Below are 21,537 nucleotides of genomic sequence, written 5' to 3' on the forward strand. Positions count from 1 at the left end.
ATTGAATGCTGCCGCTTGTTTGGCGAGGTGGCAAAATAAGTCTGCTATTTTTAGATTCAACCACGAATTATTATATTAAAGACATAGAGAAGTTCATTACAGAGAGAAAAATAGACAAAATAATTATTCTCGCAGGAATGACTGCCTACATCCAGACTTTTTTTATATTTTAATAAACATACTATACAAATAAAATCAATGATTACCTTGGAAATGGATGGAGAGAAATTAGCGTGGAAACTTTGCGAAGCTTATGCTGCAATAAGTCACGACTTTGCGTGAATAATTATTCTTGTATTCAAGGGATAAAATTATTAGCAGCTGTGTATCTAATTTATTACGACAACAAGTGTAAATTTAAGAAAAGCTTTGTTGGTGGACATAGGAGCCGATGATTCTAGAAAAAATGAAATCGCAAGAAGTTTAGGCCAGAATTCGGTATTTGAAAAGTTATGACGACGTTCCAGATGAAAATGACATGACTGTTTTTACAAAATATAGATTTTGTACATGAAACAATATAAAATAAGCCCTCTTAGTGCTAAAATGAATATAAGACTTGGGTTTATTTTCTGGAAAACACGGTATATCAATATATTTTTAAGATCATCTAGTTGAAATTCGAGTAGCAAACATTTAAGTACGAGAAAATATAATTGTAAATGCAATTTTATTAGATAATAAAAATATATCGCAAATAGAAATATATTTTAAAGTAAATGGAGATTTAGGTGAAAAATGCATTTATTCGACCGCAATGTGATTTTAATTTACTGTGAAAAAAGTAAACATTTTCACCTATGTTTAAAATTGCTTGAGCAGAGATAAAAATAATACTCCATGGGCTTTCTAAAATAAAATCGATCATGTTTTGCCCACTTTTGCCATAAAAGAATACATGTTTTACTTATAATATTATTAAAATGCCGTTTTTAATTTATTTATGGCAATAATACAAGCATCGGTGCGTCGGTTACTATATTGTGTACTAACGATTCGAAGTAACGAGTATGTGATGGCTTGCTACGCACTAGATAACGAGCAGTTGTCAACGCAGAAATGTGGAGCAATCGTTCTTTGAAGGCGCTGAGCCGTCTCAGCCAAAATAATTCGAGAATCTTGTGTGCTCGATCATCTTCCGGAAACGCCGATATTCCTACACATACCGGACAGGTCAATATTAGGATATTCGTTCTTACATAATAACATTTGATTATATTTTGCTAATAGTTTTAATATTATTATTTTTACTTAGAAATTTGACGAAAAGGACTATAGGCTCGTTAGATTTATAAATTCACCGAAGCAAGTGAACACTCAATGGGCGGTTAAACTTATCGATGAAATACCTCCTCAAAAAACAAATCAAAGAGTTGTGTGGTGCGATGGAGGAAGCGGCCCGGAAGGACATCCAAGAGTGTATATCAATCTGGTGAGCTGAATATTTAAAAAAACAGAAGCGTAGCGTTGCGTTTGATAACATAAAACGCCTAATTGTTAATGAATACAATTCACAAAACAGATCACTTAAACTTCCGTGATCAAATTTAATCATACCTATTGTAGTTTACATTACTTTGAGGCATTAATCATTTTGGACACTTAAATATCAAGTATGATACAGTTTTCATGCATTTTAAGTATAATCAAATTTTTATTAATTTGAAATACAACTTCTACAATTGTAAAAACTTCACTGTTTAAATATTTCTTTAAAAATGTATCTTTACAATACATTATCTTCAACAAACGTATTCCATTAAACTCATCATGTTACTAAATGAAAGGGAAAGATTTCTAAACAATTCATAACAAAATAAGTTTGTTTGACCTTGTATAAATAAGTAAAATAAATAGTCAATACAGCACTGCTGTGTTGTCAGACAAAACTCATAAATACACCAAGAAAAACTAAATATAAAAATAAAATTTTAACGCAACTCACTGTGCGTACTGATAATTTTCTTAATGCCTATGAATTCTTCATGAAATATATTATTCTTCTACAATTTTTTGCAAACGACAGGAAACCTAAATATTACTTTTTGCCATCAGTTTTTTTCCAACTAAGGCCAGTTATTGGTCTTCTTTATAACTTTCATTACTTATAACCATACGTTTATTTGTTTCAGGATAAGCCAGGAACGCACGCATGTGGATATTGTGGTCTCAGATTTGTGAAAGATGATCATCATCATTAGATGTGATGTTTTCTTTTGCTGGTGTAGATTGTTTATTAAATTATGTTAGTGAATTATTTCTATCGTTGACTTGTTAATATTTTGTTCGATACATATAATTCTTAACTAGTATACATATGTTATAAATCGTGCATCAATGTCAACGGAGAACGAAATAAATGTTTTACTTTAAAAATATTATTATTTCAAACTTATTTTACAATTTAAAAAAAAATATATGCTTGTACAGTTAATTTTTTTGTTTTGATTTATTTGGTGGATTTCTTCCGGCGTTACCTCCGCCACGTCCCTGTAGATTTGGCCGACCGCGATTACCGAAAGCACCTTAAAAAATATGATCCAATTAAGACAATATATATGTATGTATGTAATACATTTGTTATCCAAATTTTTTTTTTATTTATTATTGATTTGATCATTCGGTCAACTTTGTAATGCCTCTTATTCAAGACGTTTTTTATTAAAAGAACTCGACAACTATAGCTTAAAAATTTCAATAATATAAAGATGTATAAAATATTAATTATTGTATTTATTTTTAAATTAAAGTTACTACCATTTTTAGATTTTTTAAGACTCATTTTCCATGTCTATAAATTGGGTAGAATCGATTCAAAACAAATTTTTGAGTACTCCAAAGGGCTCAAGGGCAACTTTTTTTATAATATGTATGTTTTTGTAGTTGTATATTTTATTGTTGATTAATTTAAATATATATGGTTAAAATGCCTATACTAGGAATGGAGTATTTTACAGATGCTTTATGGTAGCAAAGTCACTGAATGATATTTTCTGATTTGTGGGTTGTTCAGAGTTTTGCAAGGCAATCTTTGATGATTTTTAAATTTATTCAGATTGGCTGTGTTAGTTTTAAAAGTTGTCGGCAAGTTTTACATATTCCATAGTAAATTGTGCCCTAGGATTTGTTTATTATTTCTACTAATACAAGTGTTTTCATTGGGCAAAAAATCGCAGATATACCTCTTCCGGTGCCTCGTCCTGATCTTTGGTTTTGGCCGCCACGTCCTTTCATGTCACCGCGACCCCTCGCCTTCATTTGTGTTTCTTCCTTTACCATATCTATCACTTCATCGGGTATACGCAAATACTTAATTGTACTACCGCGAATATAACACTCTGGCATTCTCCAAAACTTATCACCGTCCTAAAATTATCATATTATTCAAGATACTTTAGACTTAAATACTGTAACGATAAAGAACGATTAATTACCCTCGATGTGCAGATGACTTCTCTAAGATTAATATTCATCCAATTATCGCAGCTCACCAAATGTCCATTGTACGTTTCGCCATTTTTTAACTCGACCAACTAAATTTTTTTTATTGTAATTATGCATTAAAATAATTCAGACACAATTTTATTTAAAGTGAAATTCTTACCATAGGATGGTTTTGCGCAGTTCTTAACAGCGATAAAGGCAACTAAAAACAATGTTACGTGTTTGTGAGGTTATGTTATTTGACGTTCGTCGAAACGATTTTATAATTAAAATATTACAAACGAATCAGTAAACAATATCTAAATTTAAGACAAATTATTATTAATAGTAATTATGGAATGTCGCAAATATTCAAATGCTCGCTAAAACTATAAAAATGTTAAAAATAGGTATTATTCTTTAATTTGGTTTAATTTATTTAATGCAGTTAATCAGATATGTTCATTGAATTATTTTAATATAACTGATAAATTACAACTAGAGGTAATTAAGTTTATTCGTACTTACCATTTCCGCGCCGGTGACAGTTGGAAGCCTACAAGCCAAGTGATGTTTTGGTCTAAGCACTATGCAACTTGAGCAAGCACCAATTATATTTTATTACAAGCACGCTTTATTTTTAAAAATAATTAAACGGTTTTGTATCATTCAAATCTTATGTTATTAGGGATACTAAAATAAATATTATTTTTTAAATGATATATATAAATTACATATATATTCCGTTTTTTTAAATTCCTCATATTGGGGGGTCTAAATAATAAACATCAACGTGTACATTTTTTTAATTTTAATTCAAAATTTGTAAATAGATTAAAAATGTGCTATTCAGAAGAGGTCATATCTGCTAATATGAGTTTAGGTGCAATATTGTCAACTGTAAAATGATACTGTGACAAATTTACTAATTATTCTCTTTAGTTATTTTTTATAATGCAATTCAAACTATCACTGCTATTTAATTTTGAAGCAGAAAGTCTTTTTCTATTATATTTTTTTGTAATTCGTTATGACTAGGTACTATTACTTTGATAGATATATTTAAAAAAATATAAAATCTTTGTTTATATATTTTTTTATAATGAACGTCTCTACACAATTCCCACTCTTCTAGAACGTGACCCAGCATGTCAACACTCGGCACGGCGATTTGTCACATTGCAACACAGGAGCATGTGGCGTCAACGCGTTGTCGATACGGCCGTCCGATTTGCAGGTGAAGTACCTTATTTAGATAAATAATAACCTAAAAATGTTATTTTTTGACTTATTCACTATGAAATAATCGTCGTTGTAGTATCACAGCACGTCAAGTGTTGCGTTTGCGTCGCCATTTTTTAATAATAGGTTGATAAAATACAATTTGTGTAAATTTTTATAAACGAAAACGTAGCTTTATTACATATTTAGGAAAATATACTAATATTTCACATTCGGCGTTCATTCGTGTACGAATTCGCCTTTTTATAGTATGAAATCTAAACAAAGAGTTGAATAATCCGCCATATTGTTTTTTCTTTAAAATTTTGCAGATATAATGGCTAAATACAAGACTGAAAAAATGTAACACATGTTAATAAATATTTTCTTGTAAAGGTCTCTTCCATTTTTTTTATAATTGTTAACCGCCCTACCTTTGAGTTATTATTCAAAAGGTAGTTAAAAAATACATTGGGTTTTTTTTCATTAGATTTCACAATAACAATACTTGTTTACAATATAACAGAAAAAATACGCAATAGACTCATTTGTGATCCTTTTTTGTATCCTTTGCAAGTCAGAGGTTCTCGAAAAAAGATGTCGCCGAATATTTTTTATAATACATATACGAACGTATCACGTACGTTCGTATGGGTAGGGCGGTTAAAATGTACTTGGCTGATACTAGATCGACAGTTTCTCTCTAGTCGGTTATACAATTAAAATTCCCTGAGAAAGCTAATTACATGTTCGTTTATTATCAAGATTATTAATCAAATAAATAAACAAAAATTATAAATAAAAACCTAGTAAGACAGTATTGTTTTAAATCCAAAGTCTAATATTTGCCTATATATTTGATATGGTACTCAAGTGGGTAGTGGAAAATCGATTTTTATGATTGATTTTTCATTATATTATCTACTACCAGTAGCGTAAGCTAAAATTAATTTATTAGCCCTCCCCCCCCCCCCTAAAAACTAATTATTTAAGAAAAAGTATTTTAGTAAAACCAATTTGTAATATGACCGGATTTTAAATATATCAAAAGAGAACACTAAGAAAATGTCACCTCGGGACATTTTTATTCGTTTACGGATGCTTGTAGGAGCTAAAAAACGGTCACCTCAGACAGTTTAGTACGTAAACGAACAAAAATATCTGAAGGTGATCTTTTTTTGATGTACAATATAAAGAGTCTTTATTTTAATTTATGAAGGGCCCTTTTGGCCACGCCCGCCAACCACCCCTCAGCGGTCACGGGATCTACTGGGGGTTAGTTACGCCTTCTGTCTACTACTCATAATAATTTATTTCTTTATCGAGATTCTAATAGCTTATAGGGCTGTACAAAATTTAAAAAATCTCATAAAATTTCAACTGACTGACTCAGTTTTTTTTAATAAATATTTTTTTTTTAAATGTTGGAATGTTTTTTAATTAGAAATTTTAATCATTATCTTTACTACTTAAAACAAAGGTTAATTTTATTAAAATGATTAAAGTCTGAGTCGGAGCATGAGGAAAAATTGGAGTAAATATTAGTATAACTAGATGATCTTTTACTGCATGAAAATTCATGAAAAATAAAAGAATTTGCCAATCGTTCTCTCTTAAATATTTCTGCGTTACACTACTTAAAATACTATTTTTTACTTATAAATGTATCTCCAATTTGTTTTAAAAACAAATTTTATTTATGCTTAGGAACTTCTTTGCAAAATGTAGAAGCTGCCGTTAAACCGGGCATGAACCCGTTAAGAATGACATGCGGCGAATTAAGAACCTGCCATGTCGGATCGTTGGTGGAGCTTGCTGGCAGTGTTCAACAACAACGTTTGAACCGATTTTTACTATTGAGAGATGCATATGGTGCTACGCAACTCGTCGTTCCTGATGATGTGAGTTTTACTGTAATCATTTTCATTTAATACCTTGACGTTAAACATTAACACTAAAAATCAACAGATGCTGATTTCTTGTCTCTGTTCTTATTCTTTATATTGAAATACATCATTATTGACCGATAGTAGTTCATTATATAACGTTAAAAATATCAATAACATTTAACACTTAATTAACGGGTCGTTTTTTACCGCCTGTTGCATGACACCGGGCAGTTTTGCGAAAATTTCGCGATACGCATTGTTAAAAGAAAAAATATAGTAACTTTTGAAATAATAGCAATAATAATAAAAAAAAACGGCCAAAAGTTTGGACTTGTATTGATACATCTTAAAATTATTTTATCGATAGTTTTCAATCTGTGGGTCACATAATATCAAGATTAAAACCTAATTAATTCTTTTTGTTTTAAAACAGTTCTTACAAATAAATGAAATAACATCTTAAACTTCAGTTGTCAGGGGGTTATAACAGCTAATGGGGGTCAAATTAAATTGAATACATGATTTATGGTTTATTCAAGCCGAAAAATTAAATCACGCTGTCATTTTATGATCTTTATGTGTGCACATAAAGATGTTTGCTCTAAATAATATTTTTTTCATATAGTACAAACATGCAGTAAAAAAGGCTTTAGTTTTGCAAGTAGATACTACAGAACCCGTCTTTTAAGATCAGAGATTATATCTGTCCTGCGGATTAACATCAGCAAACATGACTGATAGGTGCTATCTGACTCGTTGGTTAAGTGTTAAGTGAAACCAGAAAATAATTTAAGGCCCGTTACTTTTGAGAATGCTCCCAATATTTGATTTAACCAGCACATTAGATTGATCTGAAAGACCTGGGTTCAAATTCCATGAAGACCTTAGTGTCTTTAAATTTCTATCAAGTCTGGAAGATCAGAATTAGGGGTTATTATGTAATTATAACTCCGATGGATCACCACAGATTATGTTAACCTATATTTTCCTAATCTCACGGATGAATATAGTGATGATTAAAGTCAAACTTGGTATAGAAAATTCTTATATATATTTAAAAAGATTCAATTTTTCAATTGATAAGATTTTGTAAGCAGCTCTGCTAATTTTTACACATTGATCATATCACTTGTATATAACATATTAGTGTACATCGATATCAAATATTTTCTGATAACAATTTACTTTGTTTATAGTTTTTTTTTATCTTTCACAATCCCAATAATCAAATGAAAACCTTAAATATTTTCTCAAATGTTAAGTATAAGTTTTCCAGCACAGAAAGTGCATGGATAACTCTAAAAAATCATTTGTGCACCACTTGCTGCATCTGTTCCACATATCTGAATTGCTTTCCTTCCGTCGTATATTCAAGACATTTAAGGCTGATTTACACGATGCCAGTCACTGGGTGACAGTGACTAGCACAGTGTAAACGCTTAACAACAGTCACTGGAGAAGCCAATGCGCCACTGTCACACCAGCAGAACAAATATTTTTGTTTTACTGGGAAGCCAGCTCCTCCTTCCACCACACTACCGTACTGGGACAAGGTGAGTGGCGCTTTTTCGCAACAATAATTCTTTCAGTTGCTCATACTGTGTAAACCATAAGGCGCCAGTGGACTGGAATGCTAATGATCCGCCAGTCAACTTCCAACTGGCAGCGTGTAAATCAGCCCTTACGGTGCAGTTCTAAGATTGTTGCAACCGTTGAATGGCTAGTATGTGGTTGAGTATTGTAATGTGATATCAATACTTGGCGATTGAATTCGAAGCCAAAGATTTGTGTATATCATACTGGTAACAATCTTACCCCTGGGTTTTATGTGGAATTTCTTGTTTAATTTTATGATGCCTCAGTTTCAATTAACTGATGTCACTACTTGACATACCTGGACTTGAAAGTTGTCCTTGTCAATCATGCATGTGATGAGGTGGCCAATTTAAGCCTCTGCTGTCTTTTTATTGTATGTCTTATCACTTTCACCGTGGCCAGTTTTAAAACTATATAATACTGCTGCCGATTTATAGGACAATAGGTCAGTATTTTTGTCACAAATTAAGGTTTTCATTTGATTTCCTTTTGCCTTTCAATGAACACCTATCAAGATTAATATAATTAATTAATGATTTATGATAATAAATTCAAATTGTCATTACAGTTGAAAACTACAACTTTATTATAGTTACTGCATGGATTATTGTAATCAAGTATACTAACAACTAATTATTTATTTTTAGCGACCGGACATTGGAAAACGTTTAATAAATTTACCACTACGTTCCTTTATATCTGTAATAGGTTGGGTTATGAATAGACCGCCTGGTGCTTTTAACGAGGTTTTTACTATTTACTTGGTAGATTACCTTAAATGCATGTTAAATAGGCTTTTATTTTTACATATTATGGCATGATGAGTAATTTAATCCTAAAAAACTAACGGATTTTTTATTTTATTAATTAGTTGTATATTCAAATATTATTTTTTAAGTAATTACATATGTTACATGTATTATTTTTAATTCATTAAATAGTCGATGAATACTGGAAAAGTGGAAGTAGCAGTTCAAGACGTTGTAATGGTACGAGTTAACCGCGATCCCAAAAATGCAAGACCATTGAAATCTACAATCGACAGCACCAGAAGCATGTCCACTTGTACCAATATAAAAACACTTACTACCGAAGAGTATGTTAAATGCGGTAACAGCCTTTCTATACATACATATATTTTCGATTTCTTAATTAGATTGTGTAATAATAAGTGGCTTTTTTTTTATCAGGTGATAGTGAAGGTCTTAAACATCGATTTCAAAATAGAAACGAAACTTGCGGCGGATTATGTATAGGAGACGCAGAACGCAACGTCGCATTGATAGGTTGGATTCACGGCTTACACTTGCCTAGATTTATTAAATTCAAAGATGGCTATGGAACAGTACAATGCTTGTTGCCCTCTGTTGTTAGTCATTTTAATTTTGAGTTATTAATTAATTAATAAATTGTGTTACAAATATTGTACATTTTTTTAGAATACAAAGTTGCTAACCACTGTTACAAGTGCAAAGTCAGATGATATTATTGAAGTACAAGGTGTTATTATGGCGCGACCCTCATCTCAAATTAATACTGTAAGTTATTTACACATTTTAGCTTTATCTTTATATCTAGTGTAAAATGCTATGGAATACTTCTGCACCTAATTTCTCCATGATATTTATGAAAAATCAATGATTTATAAATTAACAGCTTATTTAACATATAAGCTAACAACAACAACTAGATACGGTGGGTCCGTTAGACCATGAGATATATTTGTTAAATGTATCCTATTATAATTCAATAATTTAAAATATCACTCATAAAAGAGGATATATACTTAGTACTAGAATGCGCAAAGATTGTTTTGAATAAAAATTTGAATCTGCACAATCCCATAGTAGCCCGAAAAATGGCACTTCACATAACTTCATACATAGTTTTTGTATGAAGTTATGTGAAGTTCATTACCTACTCCTTATTTTACAATATCGTCATTTATTTTCTATGAGATGAAATGCATCAATTGATGACCCTTGATAATGTTGTTACTCCCGCGGAAACTCGTATTTGCTTGCTTCACATTTCTTAATTTATTTTTAAACAAACAAAAGCTGTAGAAATCTTATATTTATTTCTTAAATTTTAGCTAGAACAAAATGGAGACATAGAAATTTTAGTCAATTCTATAACAGTTGTAGATCCTAAGACGTCGCCTCCTAGGGTTGAAGTTAAAAATTATAACACATCCAGTCTAAATGACTTCAAAGTAAGCATAAAATCTGATTGGTATTATTTTAATGTATATGTAACATGTTTATAAATTATTTATTTTTTTAGATAACTGGCGTCAATTCTCATACTTGGCGATCTCACACGTGTGGGGAGCTGCGGGCTGAACATGTCGGCCAGCAAGTAAACGTTTGTGGCTGGTTGCAGTATCGTAGAATGAACCGATTTCTCACCTTGAGGGATTCTTATGGTGCGACCCAGTGTGTTGTATCAGACGATGTTAGCTATTCGCAATTATAAAATTAATCAACACCCATTCTGATTAATCACAAAAAAATGTTGCACACAGAACGTCGCAAAATGGTCCATAGATAAAATTCCACTGGAGTCAACGTTAGAAATACAAGGTTTGGTTGGGGCGCGACCACCCTCGTCCGTTAACAACACGTTACCGACCGGATCTGTAGAAATACTGATAGACTCTTTGATAGTGCACAATAATGCGACGTTTTCACCCTTCAATGTGCGAAGTTTTCAGAAACCTAAAGAGGATTTGCAGTTACAACACAGGTATGATTCATTTTATTATAATAATAATATTGAAAGAAAATTAATACTTTGCATTTACATTAACAGATTTATATATTTACGATATCCAGAGATGCAATATAATCTACGAACACGCTCCACTATGCTGATGAATATTAGAAAATTCTTGATTGACACGCATAATTTTGTCGAAGTGGAAACACCATCATTATTTTGCCGAACCCCTGGAGTAATACTGTTTTTTTTATATGTTTATAAACATTAACATGTTAAAAATAAGTAAATAAATGTTGTATTATTTAAGGGAGCTCAAGAGTTTATTGTACCGACACAGCATAAAGGTCAAGCATACTCCTTGATACAAAGTCCACAACAACACAAGCAAATGTTGATGGCTGGTGGCATCGATAGATATTTTCAAATAGCTAGGTGTTACAGGTTAGTTATACAGTTTCAGTTAGGCTTTTATTTTGAATATAATTATATTGAGTCTCTTTTTTTATAAGGGATGAAAGTGCACGTCTCGATCGACAACCGGAATTTACACAATTAGACATAGAATTATCATTTACCGGACGAGAAGAAATTTTATCTTTAATGGAGGATCTCATTCGTTTCATTTGGCCTCAACCTCTTTCCGATGAACCTTTCAGTCATATGTCTTATGAAGAGGCTTTATGTGTATACGGCACTGACAAACCTGATATATCATATGATTATAAGGTATCTTATTATTCCATTAAAAAATTATCAGTTTATCTTTAATATTATAATTCAACTAAATATTTTAGTTAAAAAATATCTCAAATGAAGTCTTACAAAATAAAGAATTGAGAAAGCTCAGCGATGACTTTGCAGCCTTTGCTATTGTTGTGAAAAGTGATACGTTTGATTTGACAAATAGTTTCAAAAAGCAACTCAAAGAGATTGCGAAAAAGAAATATCCCTACATCAAATATATGGACTTGCAAGTTCAAGAACCTATAGATCATTGGTGTACCACAAATGAATATTTAGGAATAGACGTGATGCGAAGTCTTGCTCGTAAATTGCAGTTAAGCACTGGAGATCGAGTACTTTTGACTTTAGGAAACAAGGAAGATTGCGTGAGTAATTGTATGTAAATATTTTTTTGCTTAAACGTGTATTTATTATTGATTTTTATTTATGTTAGTGTTGGTGTCTTGGCGAGATCCGTGTAAAATTAGCTGAAGAAGCCGAGTCAAAGGACAAATTGCAGCGTTTTGATAACATTAAAAATCCTTTTTGGGTCGTGGATTTTCCATTGTTTGTTAAGGGTGTAAATGGAAACTTAAAATCTTGTCATCATCCATTCACAGCACCGAATCCTGATGACCTTGGATTCTTAAAAACTGACCCCTTAAAAGTATGTGAAATATAAACTGAATACTATATAATAAGAAAGATGTATTTACATACATTTTTACTTCAGGTGCGCAGCTTAGCTTATGATTTAGTATTGAATGGTAATGAAGTTGGTGGTGGTTCAGTTCGTGTGCACGATGCTAACTTACAACGTCAATTATTAGAAATGCTAAATATTTCAAGCAAACCACTACAACATTTGATGAACGCGCTGGAAAGTGGTTGCCCACCACACGCTGGAATTGCTTTTGGTATGTAATAAATATCTAGTATATTACCTTAAACAGTAATATTAAATTATTGTAATTTCTTATCTAGGAATAGATCGATTGGTTGCAACGGTTTGCAACTCAGAATCGATAAGAGAAGTAATAGCTTTTCCCAAAAATCATGATGGAAGAGATAGTTTAACAGGCGCACCAAACAATATAACTGTTGAAGATCAAGAATTGTATCACATCAGAGTTCCAGATTATGGCACAAGTAATTCAAAGAGGCTACGCTCCGAATAGTAGCTAAGTGATAAAAGAGATTAATTTATTTTAAACAAGGTTTGTAGTATGTAATCCTATGAAAAATTGATGTTTTGTGAAGAAATTTCAAACCTAGTATTTATAGGTTAATAAAAGTATTAATTACTTATACATTCATCAGGTCAATATATAATCTTGTAAATATTTTTATTCTAATTGTAATAGATCCGATCAATAAGCTGATCTCATGGATGAGTAATATCTAAAATTAATAAATCTATACAATATCATTATACACAGTAATAGCGTTAAATCTTCGTGACAAATTGAAAAATAAATATAATTTACACTCGAGTAATAACTGCTTAATGATTTGATATTTTACTTGCACTTGAAAAAAATGGACCCAAATCTAATCAAATGTTCTATTATCTCGGAGGTAGATCGACGAAGGAATAACCGTCTGTAGGAAATTTGTAGTTCGTGAACTGTGTTTCATCTCTGGTACCAGCTACTTTCTTCTACCATAATTTTAAACATCTCAGATAGTTTTACCATGTCGATTATTTTCAGAATCGTTTGATGTCATACTGATCACTTATCAGTGTGACAGCAACCATACATTCCCGACAGTGGTATTGTCCATTTTTTCCAATTTTTTTGTACACACAACAGTCCTTGGTTTTCGTTGGGTTGCAGTTGGAGAGAATATTTGACAACCCTTGCGTATTTTAGAAGTGGTGTTACGCGACTGACGTGAAGAACATGGTGTCTGATGCCGTTCATTATCCTCCTTGGCTACTTCCTCGGCCAATTGAAATAAGAAGTCCTTTCTTGATATATTGTTTCCTGTACATTCTTTATAAAGTATCTTTAGGAGGCATAGCCCTAGGGGTGGTTGACCTCGTGGCTAATGAGACTTGTGTAAATCTAAGTAGACTTTTATTAGTTATATTTACATGTGACAAGGGACGATTAACGGCATGACATTTTTCCCAACTGCGGTGAAGATGGCGCAGGTGGTGATGCGCATAGATTATGCTCCAGGTTCTTTTGGCTGCGTGCGGCGAGTGTCAGGTGTGATTCTTCGTGTGGCTGGTGGTTCGGGAGTTCCAGGAGTGATCTTCAGGTCTGTCGGTGAGGGCGCGTAGCTGGTCCCTCTGGATGGCTGCTAGTAGATCTCTCTCTGGCTGGGTGGATCGTCTCTCTCTACTGTCTCCGACCGTCTATGTCGCTGGCTCTCTGCCCGTCTGCTCTCTCCTCATCGAAGTTCGGGCTTTTATTCTTCAGGGGTTGCACGCTTGCTGGCCAATCGCGTATGTGCATCGATCTTCTAGCCGATCGCTGCAGTCGCTTCGTAGAACTCGAGAAATTGGATGTGCATTTTCGAAAGCGAGTTTTTGCTTGTCCACAGTCTCGAATTCTTCGGAAACGGTTTGCAATGTGGTGATTTATTGCGTCCGTTTTGTCACAAAGGGATTCTCTTAACGACTCGTATTGTGTGGTCAAAAGAAATCCCTCTTGTGCCATATTTGTCTCATTGGTAATGAATGAACGTTTTTGGTCACAGTCATTAACAATGAGACAATGGCCCTTTTAAATGTGGACCTATCTGTGTGGTCGCCATATATCCATGCATTTATTGCTGCCATATCCAAGATGTTGAAGAAAACATGAAGGGGCCATCTAACACTTCCTGATTTTACGGAGTATTTTCGAGCCATTTGGTCAACAACATCTACACCACACTTAGTCTTGTTGTAATATGCAATGCTGTCTGGTAAACGTTTATCGTTGTTTTCTAATTTTACGAATGTATGCTTTGTGCTCAGAAGGACTTTTATTTTTGGTTTACTTTTATAAACAGTTGATATACAGTTATCAGATTTATATAGTTATGAGGAAAACAATTGCATTTTATCTCTTTTCTCTTTTACTATTTTTGGAAGTTCTCTTTTGTTAGATCGAATGATTCCAACCAATGAGGTTTTTTCTAATAATAATTTCTTAGCAAGTTTTCATAACAACGTGTTCCCCGAGAGGTGTTGATTATCGGGTTTCATCTTTTCCCAAATAAGGGAAACCATTTAAAACGAATTTCGATTTCAAATAAACTGCCAACCAAAATTTTATACCAAATTTATACGGTTTATTTAGCATATATTGGGTGAATCGGCGTCTAGCTTTTGTTGGGAATAATTGTTCGTCAATAGAAATGTTTTCGTATGGCTTATAACAGGACTGAGAGTTTTTTTATAAACTATTCCAGGTTTCAGACACTAGAGCAAATTTATCTGTACGCAACCTTTCAGATCGTTGTTTTTTTGTCAAACCGTATGAACCGAAGTATTTCCATGATCTCTGGGCATTGTTTTTGAAAATAAAAGAGGGCTCTATTTTTTGGAACACAAATAAGCTTTTACCGATTTTGCTTCATATGCTCCCCTGGCATATAAAATCGCTATAAAAATATTTAATTGTTAAATTGAAATTGTCCAATCCTTTTTTAGTACATGACGCGCTTCTGTTTCTGTGCACCCTTTGATATGTTCTAAGATGCGTGAATCAATTATTAGTGCAAAAGCACTTCGCACATGACCCAACATCACATTTCTTTTGAAGTATTCAGTAGGTCCAGCGACACTTGAATATTGCGTGAATGGGTTTCTACCGCTGGACCCACCTGCTGCAAATCTCACTCACTGTGTTTCATCACCTGCACTTTCTGTTGCATTGGTTGTGTAGTTGGAGATGGTGAGAGTTGAAGATGCGCCTGTATCTTCCTCGGAACTCGCATTTGAAAAAATACGCATCCTTTTTCTGCCAAGATTTGGTAGATTTTCATTTTCTGATGACTCTTCTGTGTCTTTGCTTTCAGCGGATTCAGGAAACCCGTATACACATTCACTTTCACTTCGTTCAAATTTATTTTTCTCAGACCTAGCACGAGAATGTTCATCATTGATGTTGGGAATTTTTTTCGATAATTCTAAATATTTCCTAAACTTGCTCATTGTAGCTAAAGGTGGCTCAAGTAAAAATATTTATTGAAAATGTAATTATAAGAAAATAATATTATTTGAAGTATTCTTACAATAAGCAAAGTATTCCTTTTCAAATATTTATATAGTAACTGATAAATATCCGCTGCACGCTGGCGTTCAAAGTGAAACAGTCGCTTGCTGGTTCATGACTGATGACCTATCTCGCTTCTCATGAACTTTTTATGTTTTTCGGCCAAGACTATTATTGCGATGACTCAATTACACTCCCCGATATAGCGCGTGCCATGCTGCTCAGAATTGGAGCGAGAAGATAAAAAAAGGGTCACTGTACTGTCGCCCGTCAAATTGACGGACGACAGTAGAGATAGGTATATACTGTCAAGATTTTGAAAAAAGGAATGTTTCCAAAAATAAAAAATATATTTGCCTTGTTTAGTTATACAATGTCATAAAAAAAATGTTGTAAAATACTGCTTATTTTGTAAAATTTTCAAAGTAAATCGAACACCTGTCAATTTGACGGATGTAGTAAACCTAGTGTTAAAACCGCTGATAATGCTTCGGAGTTTGAAAAAATTAGGCCAAATCGCCTTTTTGCATTTATAACAAAATACTCGACTTTTTCTATCGCAAGTTCTTGGACAAAAGTGTACATGTTTTTGGCATAAGGCGCGTACACTTTAGGCCAACGAACACCGACCAATGTATTGGGGCGAACGTTAATCGCCTAAGCATTGGCGTTCGGCCTTTCATCCACATCAAACCAAGGGATTCGGCCATGTGGAATCACAGTTGGCTCTGAAAAGTTGCTCCAATTTTGTTAATTATAAATTGATACGTATTATTATAATATCGCATTTTAATTACAATTTAACTGGCCGATATTATGAGGGAAGAACAAGATTTATCAGTCGTCGCATGTGCAGCATTTATTTTACTGCAAGAAGCTGGTTCTCTCTTTTCAAAAGTAAAGAGCAGTGTGGTGAGACAAAATTAATGTCTGACCTTAAAGCTGAATTAGAATATGGGCTACTTCATAATTTTTTCCGAATGATTTATCCTATAAAAGCAAACCATGTGGATTTGTAGACTTCACCAGCACCACTTCCAGTTATGTTTTCGTTTTTGTCTTTCACGGCGAAAACCCGTATTGCCTATATAAATTTATAAAAATTGCCTTCAGAGCAATTCACGGTACATTATTTATCTTTTTATTATATTCATATCGGTAACTACTTTGAAGTAGTCATATCCTTCGAGATTACAAGACAAAAAAGACTTGGCTCTTACCAATATCACCTACTTCTTTTTATTAAAAATATTCTTTGAACACATTTTAAAGATTACTTAAGAACAAGATCAGTGGAAGAACTTTTTTTCCCTGATATTATTATAAAAAATACCATTCTGCTACTCTTCTATGATTTTATTGATATTTTTCAGTGACTTTTCAACAATGTCCAGACATTATTCATAGTCACATCTACATAATAAAAATCACCCACTACCATTGTTTTTCTCTTACGGAAATCCTATATCATCCAACATCTTCGTCAATCATATCAATCCCTCCAATATGTTTCTTATAATTGCTGAAAACTTTTTTTAAATAATTAGGGCTGAGGAATGGTCATGTATTATTTTTTTTAGACAAATATCTTCTGACTTGACTTAACACATTGTTGTCGGGTGATTTCGCGCATTGTTTTAAACCTGGCGCGGGCCATTTTTTAGCAGCCGCAGAATTTCCGCGTTTTTCGGAAACTCGCCATAACTTTTATACTATACAATATAAAATTATGAAATTTTAAACACAGACTTACCATAAACAGTACTATTAAATGAAGAAGAAACATGGAGGATGACAGTTTTATATTCACTGGAAACTTGCGTTTATTTTACACATAAAAGTTTTACAAAAATGTATGTAATAAAAAATCGAATTAAACACTAAATAAAACTAAAATAATTCACAATTTGTTTTTATGAATAGTTTTTCAACGTATGATATCTCTCAAAACACGTATCTCTGTTTAGAGGTATGCCACAAAACTTGCACATAAAGTGGGTCTCACTTCTTTTGCCGCGCGTACCACACACTCGGCATTGTCTTTGAACGTATTTATTCTTTCCCTTTCCAAGAATTCGTTGCACCATATGGGCTTTCAAATTCATAGAAAGTCTTCCTGTTGGATCAAATTTTGGGGTTCGCCGTGTGGGGTGTAATGCTGCTGATTCCCGCAATCCAGCAGCAGTTCCGCAAAAACGGAAAAATCCGTGTCCCGACAACAATGTGTTAACCTTTGGGTTATTATAATATATACCTTGACCTTTGGGTTATTATAGTAATACCTTGTCTCCTTCCTCACTTTTTTCCCTCTTTCATCTACTTTTGAGGAACAAACAGCACAACGTCTTGCAGCATTCAGTTTGCCTGCGGTAGGGGGAATTACTTCCATAAAATGTCTATCAGTTAGACGTAAAGGGTTTGGGGTGCTTGATGGTCTTCCCCCTTTCGATGAAAACTGGAGAATGGTAATTTTCTAAATATTGAAAGATTACTTTTTCTCTAAATTTAGAATTATTTGAAACACCACCCTTTTTTTTGTACAATACAAACGCATTCCAGAGTGCTTGCTCCAATAAATGGAAAAACATTTTTTTGTAATACTTTTTCCCCTGTTTTCTGGTAATAGGGCGAATTGCCAAATGCTGGTCAACCCGATCTACTCCCCCCATTGTAAAATTATATTCGTTTGCCACACTTGGGCGTTGTTTACCCGATTCAGTTTGCACCATCGTGCAGCTATGGATGGTTTAGAGAAAAAACACGTCTTTTTTATCTCTCCACCTCATCACCATGATTTTCCCCTTTCTGTAGGCTTTGGTGTATCCACGAGCAACCTTCTTAGGAAAAGCAATATTTCTGGGTACTCCTTTTCGTCTGAATCTTAGTGTTCCATATGTGTCAGTTTTATTTCTAACTAACAACTCCGCTAATTCTGGTGACGAGTAAAAATTGTCTGTTGTAAGGCAGTACCCTTTATTGATCAATGGTCTTATTAGTGACATAACGACTTGGAAAGAGACTGGAAGATGTTTGTAGCTCTGGTCAAAAAGAGTATTTTTCCAGTATAAATAATTGTGGACCATATATATCCTGAGGTGGACTCGCACAACATGTATGGCTTCACGCCGAATCTCTATCTTTTGAGTGGCATGTACTGTATCCATCCTAGACGTCCTTTGTATAACATCAAACTTTCGTCTATGGTTATATTTCTCTCAGGGATATACCCTTGTTGAAATTTCTTTTGCAAGTATTGAAACACAGGCCATATTTTGTTGAGTTTGGGATTCGGGTGGGTCGATTCATTGTATTCAGCATTATTGCTAAAATGCAAAAATTTCTTTAGCAATAAAAACCGCCTGTATGAAAGGGTGCGTGCAAAAAATGGAGTCTCAAATATTTTACTTTTGGACCGGTACATATTCTCTTCTGGTTTCCTTACCACACTTTGCACTAAAATAATTGCAAAAAATATTCTCATTTCGTTGATTGTTGTTAGATACCACGAACTTACAAGGCTTGTCGAAGAATGTGGAGTAGAACTGATAAATTGCTCAGCAAATAGGTTTGTTTGTTCCACTATCAGTTGCATCAGTTCTTCCTCCAAAAAGTAGTTGAGGAATTCATATTCATCTCTACAATTATTTACTGCTTCGGGAAAGCCAGATGTCGATGTAAATTCAAATGGTGGTTGCAAAACATCTCCTTCAGAATTTATATCCACCCACTCCTGAGCACTTGTAGGTGCGTCTTCTACTTTGCTATCATGTTCATCTTGTGAAGTAGAAAAATTCTCACTTATGGTGGTCTCACTTCCGGAGGTGCTAATATTTTCATATTCACTCTCACTTGACATACTGGAACACTAAAAAAAAAAACAATTTTTGATAAAACACAAAGTACATAAATAGTATAAAAAAGTCACTAGTAAATAGGCATAAATTCACATAAAACTCATCTAAAAACACGTAACGTAATAATATTGTTATAAAAACCGCGCCACTTGCGTTGAGTACCACTGACTGGTGACGTAACTTGTATGGGAAAGACGAAAATACCCGAACCCGTCCGTTAGTTTCGGCTGACCTCGAAATACTAAACGAGATGTTGCAGGAACAAACTTGACGTATACGAACGTATCAGGAACGTTTTGTGGGTTTCGAGTATAGTTTTTTTTGTACCTGAACGTACGAGATACGGCTTGTTGCGTTCGGGCAATAATATAGCGGCCGTATCACGTACGTTCGTATATGTAGGGCGGTTAAAGAAGTGGCGATCATGATACATTCAAGGTGCATTATTTGTATATTTATTATATTCATATCGGTAACTACTTTAAAGTTGTCATACTTGAGATCACAAGACAAAAAAAGACAATCTTTAGAATAGGTTTTTCCACTGCTTTTATTATAAAACACCACTTCGCTACTTTTCTTCTACACCAGTGTCTGCCAAACTTTTACTACAGTAAATGGACTGTAATGTTTCTCTATGCGGGCGAGTCGTCATGAAAGAAAGCAGTCATGAGAGCATCGGCGGCTTCCTGAGCGTCTTGCGTTTGGTTGTCTCCAACTTGTAGGGTAGTTGGAAGTGGCTTTACTCTTCCTTTGAGAATATTATTTACGGTTGTGCCTGGATCTTGTCCAGTGCAGAATTTCCTCCATGATGCATTTTTAGCTCTTTCTATCTCTTCCTTATATTCAGCTTGGGTTTTAAGTTTAGCTGGAAGAGTCACCGCATTCCTTATTGCTTGTGTGGACCTTCACAGCTTGTGCTATGCTACGGTAAACGCTTTTTGGGGAGAGTGAGTTCGTCAGTCCACCGTGGGCTTGGTTTAGATTTCGATCTTTGGGAGTGCGGCAGACTAATCGTTAAAGTGGTTGTAACCGGTGAAGGGTGTTCATTTTGAGCCAGAATGGCCTTGGAGATATATTCTGAGGGAGCGTCGATCGATACGCCAACTAGAATAAGTTAGGGACGTTTTTTAAAAGGACTATACTGCCTTGAGACTAAGGGTTTTGTTGATGGCTTTGTTGATTCTGTGGATGCTGTTTTTGTCAGACCTGTAAATTTTTATCCCTTTGGTAGGGATTGATGCCGCTGATGGCAGCTTCGAGGGTGGCTATTTTTATTGAGGTTTTGACTTGTCAATAATGGATTCTTTTTCCGTTAATACAATGGTGGTAATATTGAGCTAGGGGTTGGAAGTTTGTTTTTTCACCCAGCTTGGGGTAGAAATAAGTGTCTGAGGGGAAGCATATTGTTTCTTAAGAGCGTAAAGCTGCTCATTGTGGCGCTTTTCCTGGGAAAAAAGCGCCTCAGCCATCTGAAGTTTGAGGCCGGAATTTGTGTTTTTAAGGTTAACGATTTCGCTATTAGTTCCCTAATGGCGGCAAGCTCGTCGAAAATGTCTGGTTGGGCGGCTTGAATTTTTGAAATTATTCAAGTGGATCGGGTGGAAAGTTTGGTTGTGTTTGTTGAATCAGGCTTGGAGAGGTGCGAATCATTGTATTAGTTTTTGATAAAAAAATAAAAAAAACAACAATAACAAGGAGGAAGGAGAGCCACTGTGTCAGCGGTGGCTGGTTACAAAAATATTTGCTTTACTTGTCTAAGAATAAGTTTTAACAAACTATCTATTTTAACTACAATTGGGAATCAAAAAAGGAAATATTCGTGGGTTAGGCTCTGTAAAGAAGTTATTAAAATGGCAAATTATTGAGCTAAAAATTATGCACGAAGGACTT

General features: G+C 33.8%; 3 protein-coding genes across 9 annotated transcripts; 2 read left to right on the top strand and 1 right to left on the bottom strand.

The window, feature by feature from the left end:
• Positions 1–1,022: 1,022 nt before the first annotated feature.
• On the top strand, positions 1,023–2,434 carry ND-13A (NADH dehydrogenase (ubiquinone) 13 kDa A subunit). Its single transcript, XM_088202846.1, has 3 exons — positions 1,023–1,173; positions 1,256–1,432; positions 2,133–2,434. The coding sequence occupies exons 1-3, from the start codon at positions 1,060–1,062 to the stop codon at positions 2,199–2,201; spliced, it is 360 nt and encodes a 119-aa protein (XP_088058972.1). The 5' UTR covers positions 1,023–1,059; the 3' UTR covers positions 2,202–2,434.
• LOC148227511 (U6 snRNA-associated Sm-like protein LSm4) lies at positions 2,363–4,006 on the bottom strand. The gene is made up of 5 exons (XM_088202845.1): positions 3,952–4,006; positions 3,605–3,646; positions 3,435–3,533; positions 3,183–3,366; positions 2,363–2,525 (listed from the first exon to the last, which is right to left on the bottom strand). Exons 1-5 carry the CDS (start codon positions 3,952–3,954, stop codon positions 2,431–2,433), a joined length of 423 nt encoding a protein of 140 aa, XP_088058971.1. The 5' UTR covers positions 3,955–4,006; the 3' UTR covers positions 2,363–2,430.
• A 593-nt stretch (positions 4,007–4,599) lies between these two features.
• AspRS-m (aspartyl-tRNA synthetase, mitochondrial) lies at positions 4,600–19,249 on the top strand. 7 transcript variants are annotated; one of them, XM_088202832.1, is made up of 17 exons: positions 4,600–4,660; positions 6,352–6,545; positions 8,777–8,875; positions 9,071–9,239; positions 9,320–9,498; positions 9,569–9,667; positions 10,225–10,344; positions 10,416–10,586; positions 10,657–10,877; positions 10,944–11,085; positions 11,161–11,294; positions 11,363–11,579; positions 11,648–11,962; positions 12,031–12,243; positions 12,310–12,493; positions 12,561–12,793; positions 13,415–19,249. In XM_088202832.1, exons 1-16 carry the CDS (start codon positions 4,618–4,620, stop codon positions 12,752–12,754), a joined length of 2,694 nt encoding a protein of 897 aa, XP_088058958.1. In that variant the 5' UTR covers positions 4,600–4,617; the 3' UTR covers positions 12,755–12,793; positions 13,415–19,249. The 7 variants fall into 7 exon arrangements, 6 of the variants coding, with proteins under 6 accessions (XP_088058958.1, XP_088058960.1, XP_088058957.1 ...); XR_015812093.1 differs by lacking the exons at positions 8,777–8,875; positions 13,415–19,249 and adding an exon at positions 12,941–13,070 and having other exon boundaries at positions 12,561–12,860; XM_088202834.1 differs by lacking the exon at positions 8,777–8,875.
• The last annotated feature ends 2,288 nt before the right edge of the window (positions 19,250–21,537 follow it).

The sequence above is a fragment of the Plectrocnemia conspersa genome, unplaced genomic scaffold (assembly GCF_051122295.1).
Source record: "Plectrocnemia conspersa isolate PC_06_02 unplaced genomic scaffold, ASM5112229v1 ptg000013l, whole genome shotgun sequence".
NCBI classification, from domain to species: domain Eukaryota; kingdom Metazoa; phylum Arthropoda; class Insecta; order Trichoptera; family Polycentropodidae; genus Plectrocnemia; species Plectrocnemia conspersa.

Coding starts and splice junctions, on each gene's coding strand:
- ND-13A (XM_088202846.1), top strand. CDS start 1,060: ATGTGGAGCAATCGTTCTTTGAAGGCGCTGAGCCGTCTCAGCCAAAAT. Junction 1,174..1,255: donor TTCCTACACATACCGGACAG/GTCAATATTAGG, acceptor ATTTTTACTTAG/AAATTTGACGAAAAGGACTA. Junction 1,433..2,132: donor CAAGAGTGTATATCAATCTG/GTGAGCTGAATA, acceptor TATTTGTTTCAG/GATAAGCCAGGAACGCACGC.
- LOC148227511 (XM_088202845.1), bottom strand. Junction 3,534..3,604: donor CTGCGCAAAACCATCCTATG/GTAAGAATTTCA, acceptor AAAAAAATTTAG/TTGGTCGAGTTAAAAAATGG. Junction 2,526..3,182: donor AGGACGAGGCACCGGAAGAG/GTATATCTGCGA, acceptor ATATTTTTTAAG/GTGCTTTCGGTAATCGCGGT.
- AspRS-m (XM_088202832.1), top strand. CDS start 4,618: ATGTGGCGTCAACGCGTTGTCGATACGGCCGTCCGATTTGCAG. Junction 9,668..10,224: donor CCTCATCTCAAATTAATACT/GTAAGTTATTTA, acceptor CTTAAATTTTAG/CTAGAACAAAATGGAGACAT. Junction 10,345..10,415: donor CCAGTCTAAATGACTTCAAA/GTAAGCATAAAA, acceptor TTATTTTTTTAG/ATAACTGGCGTCAATTCTCA.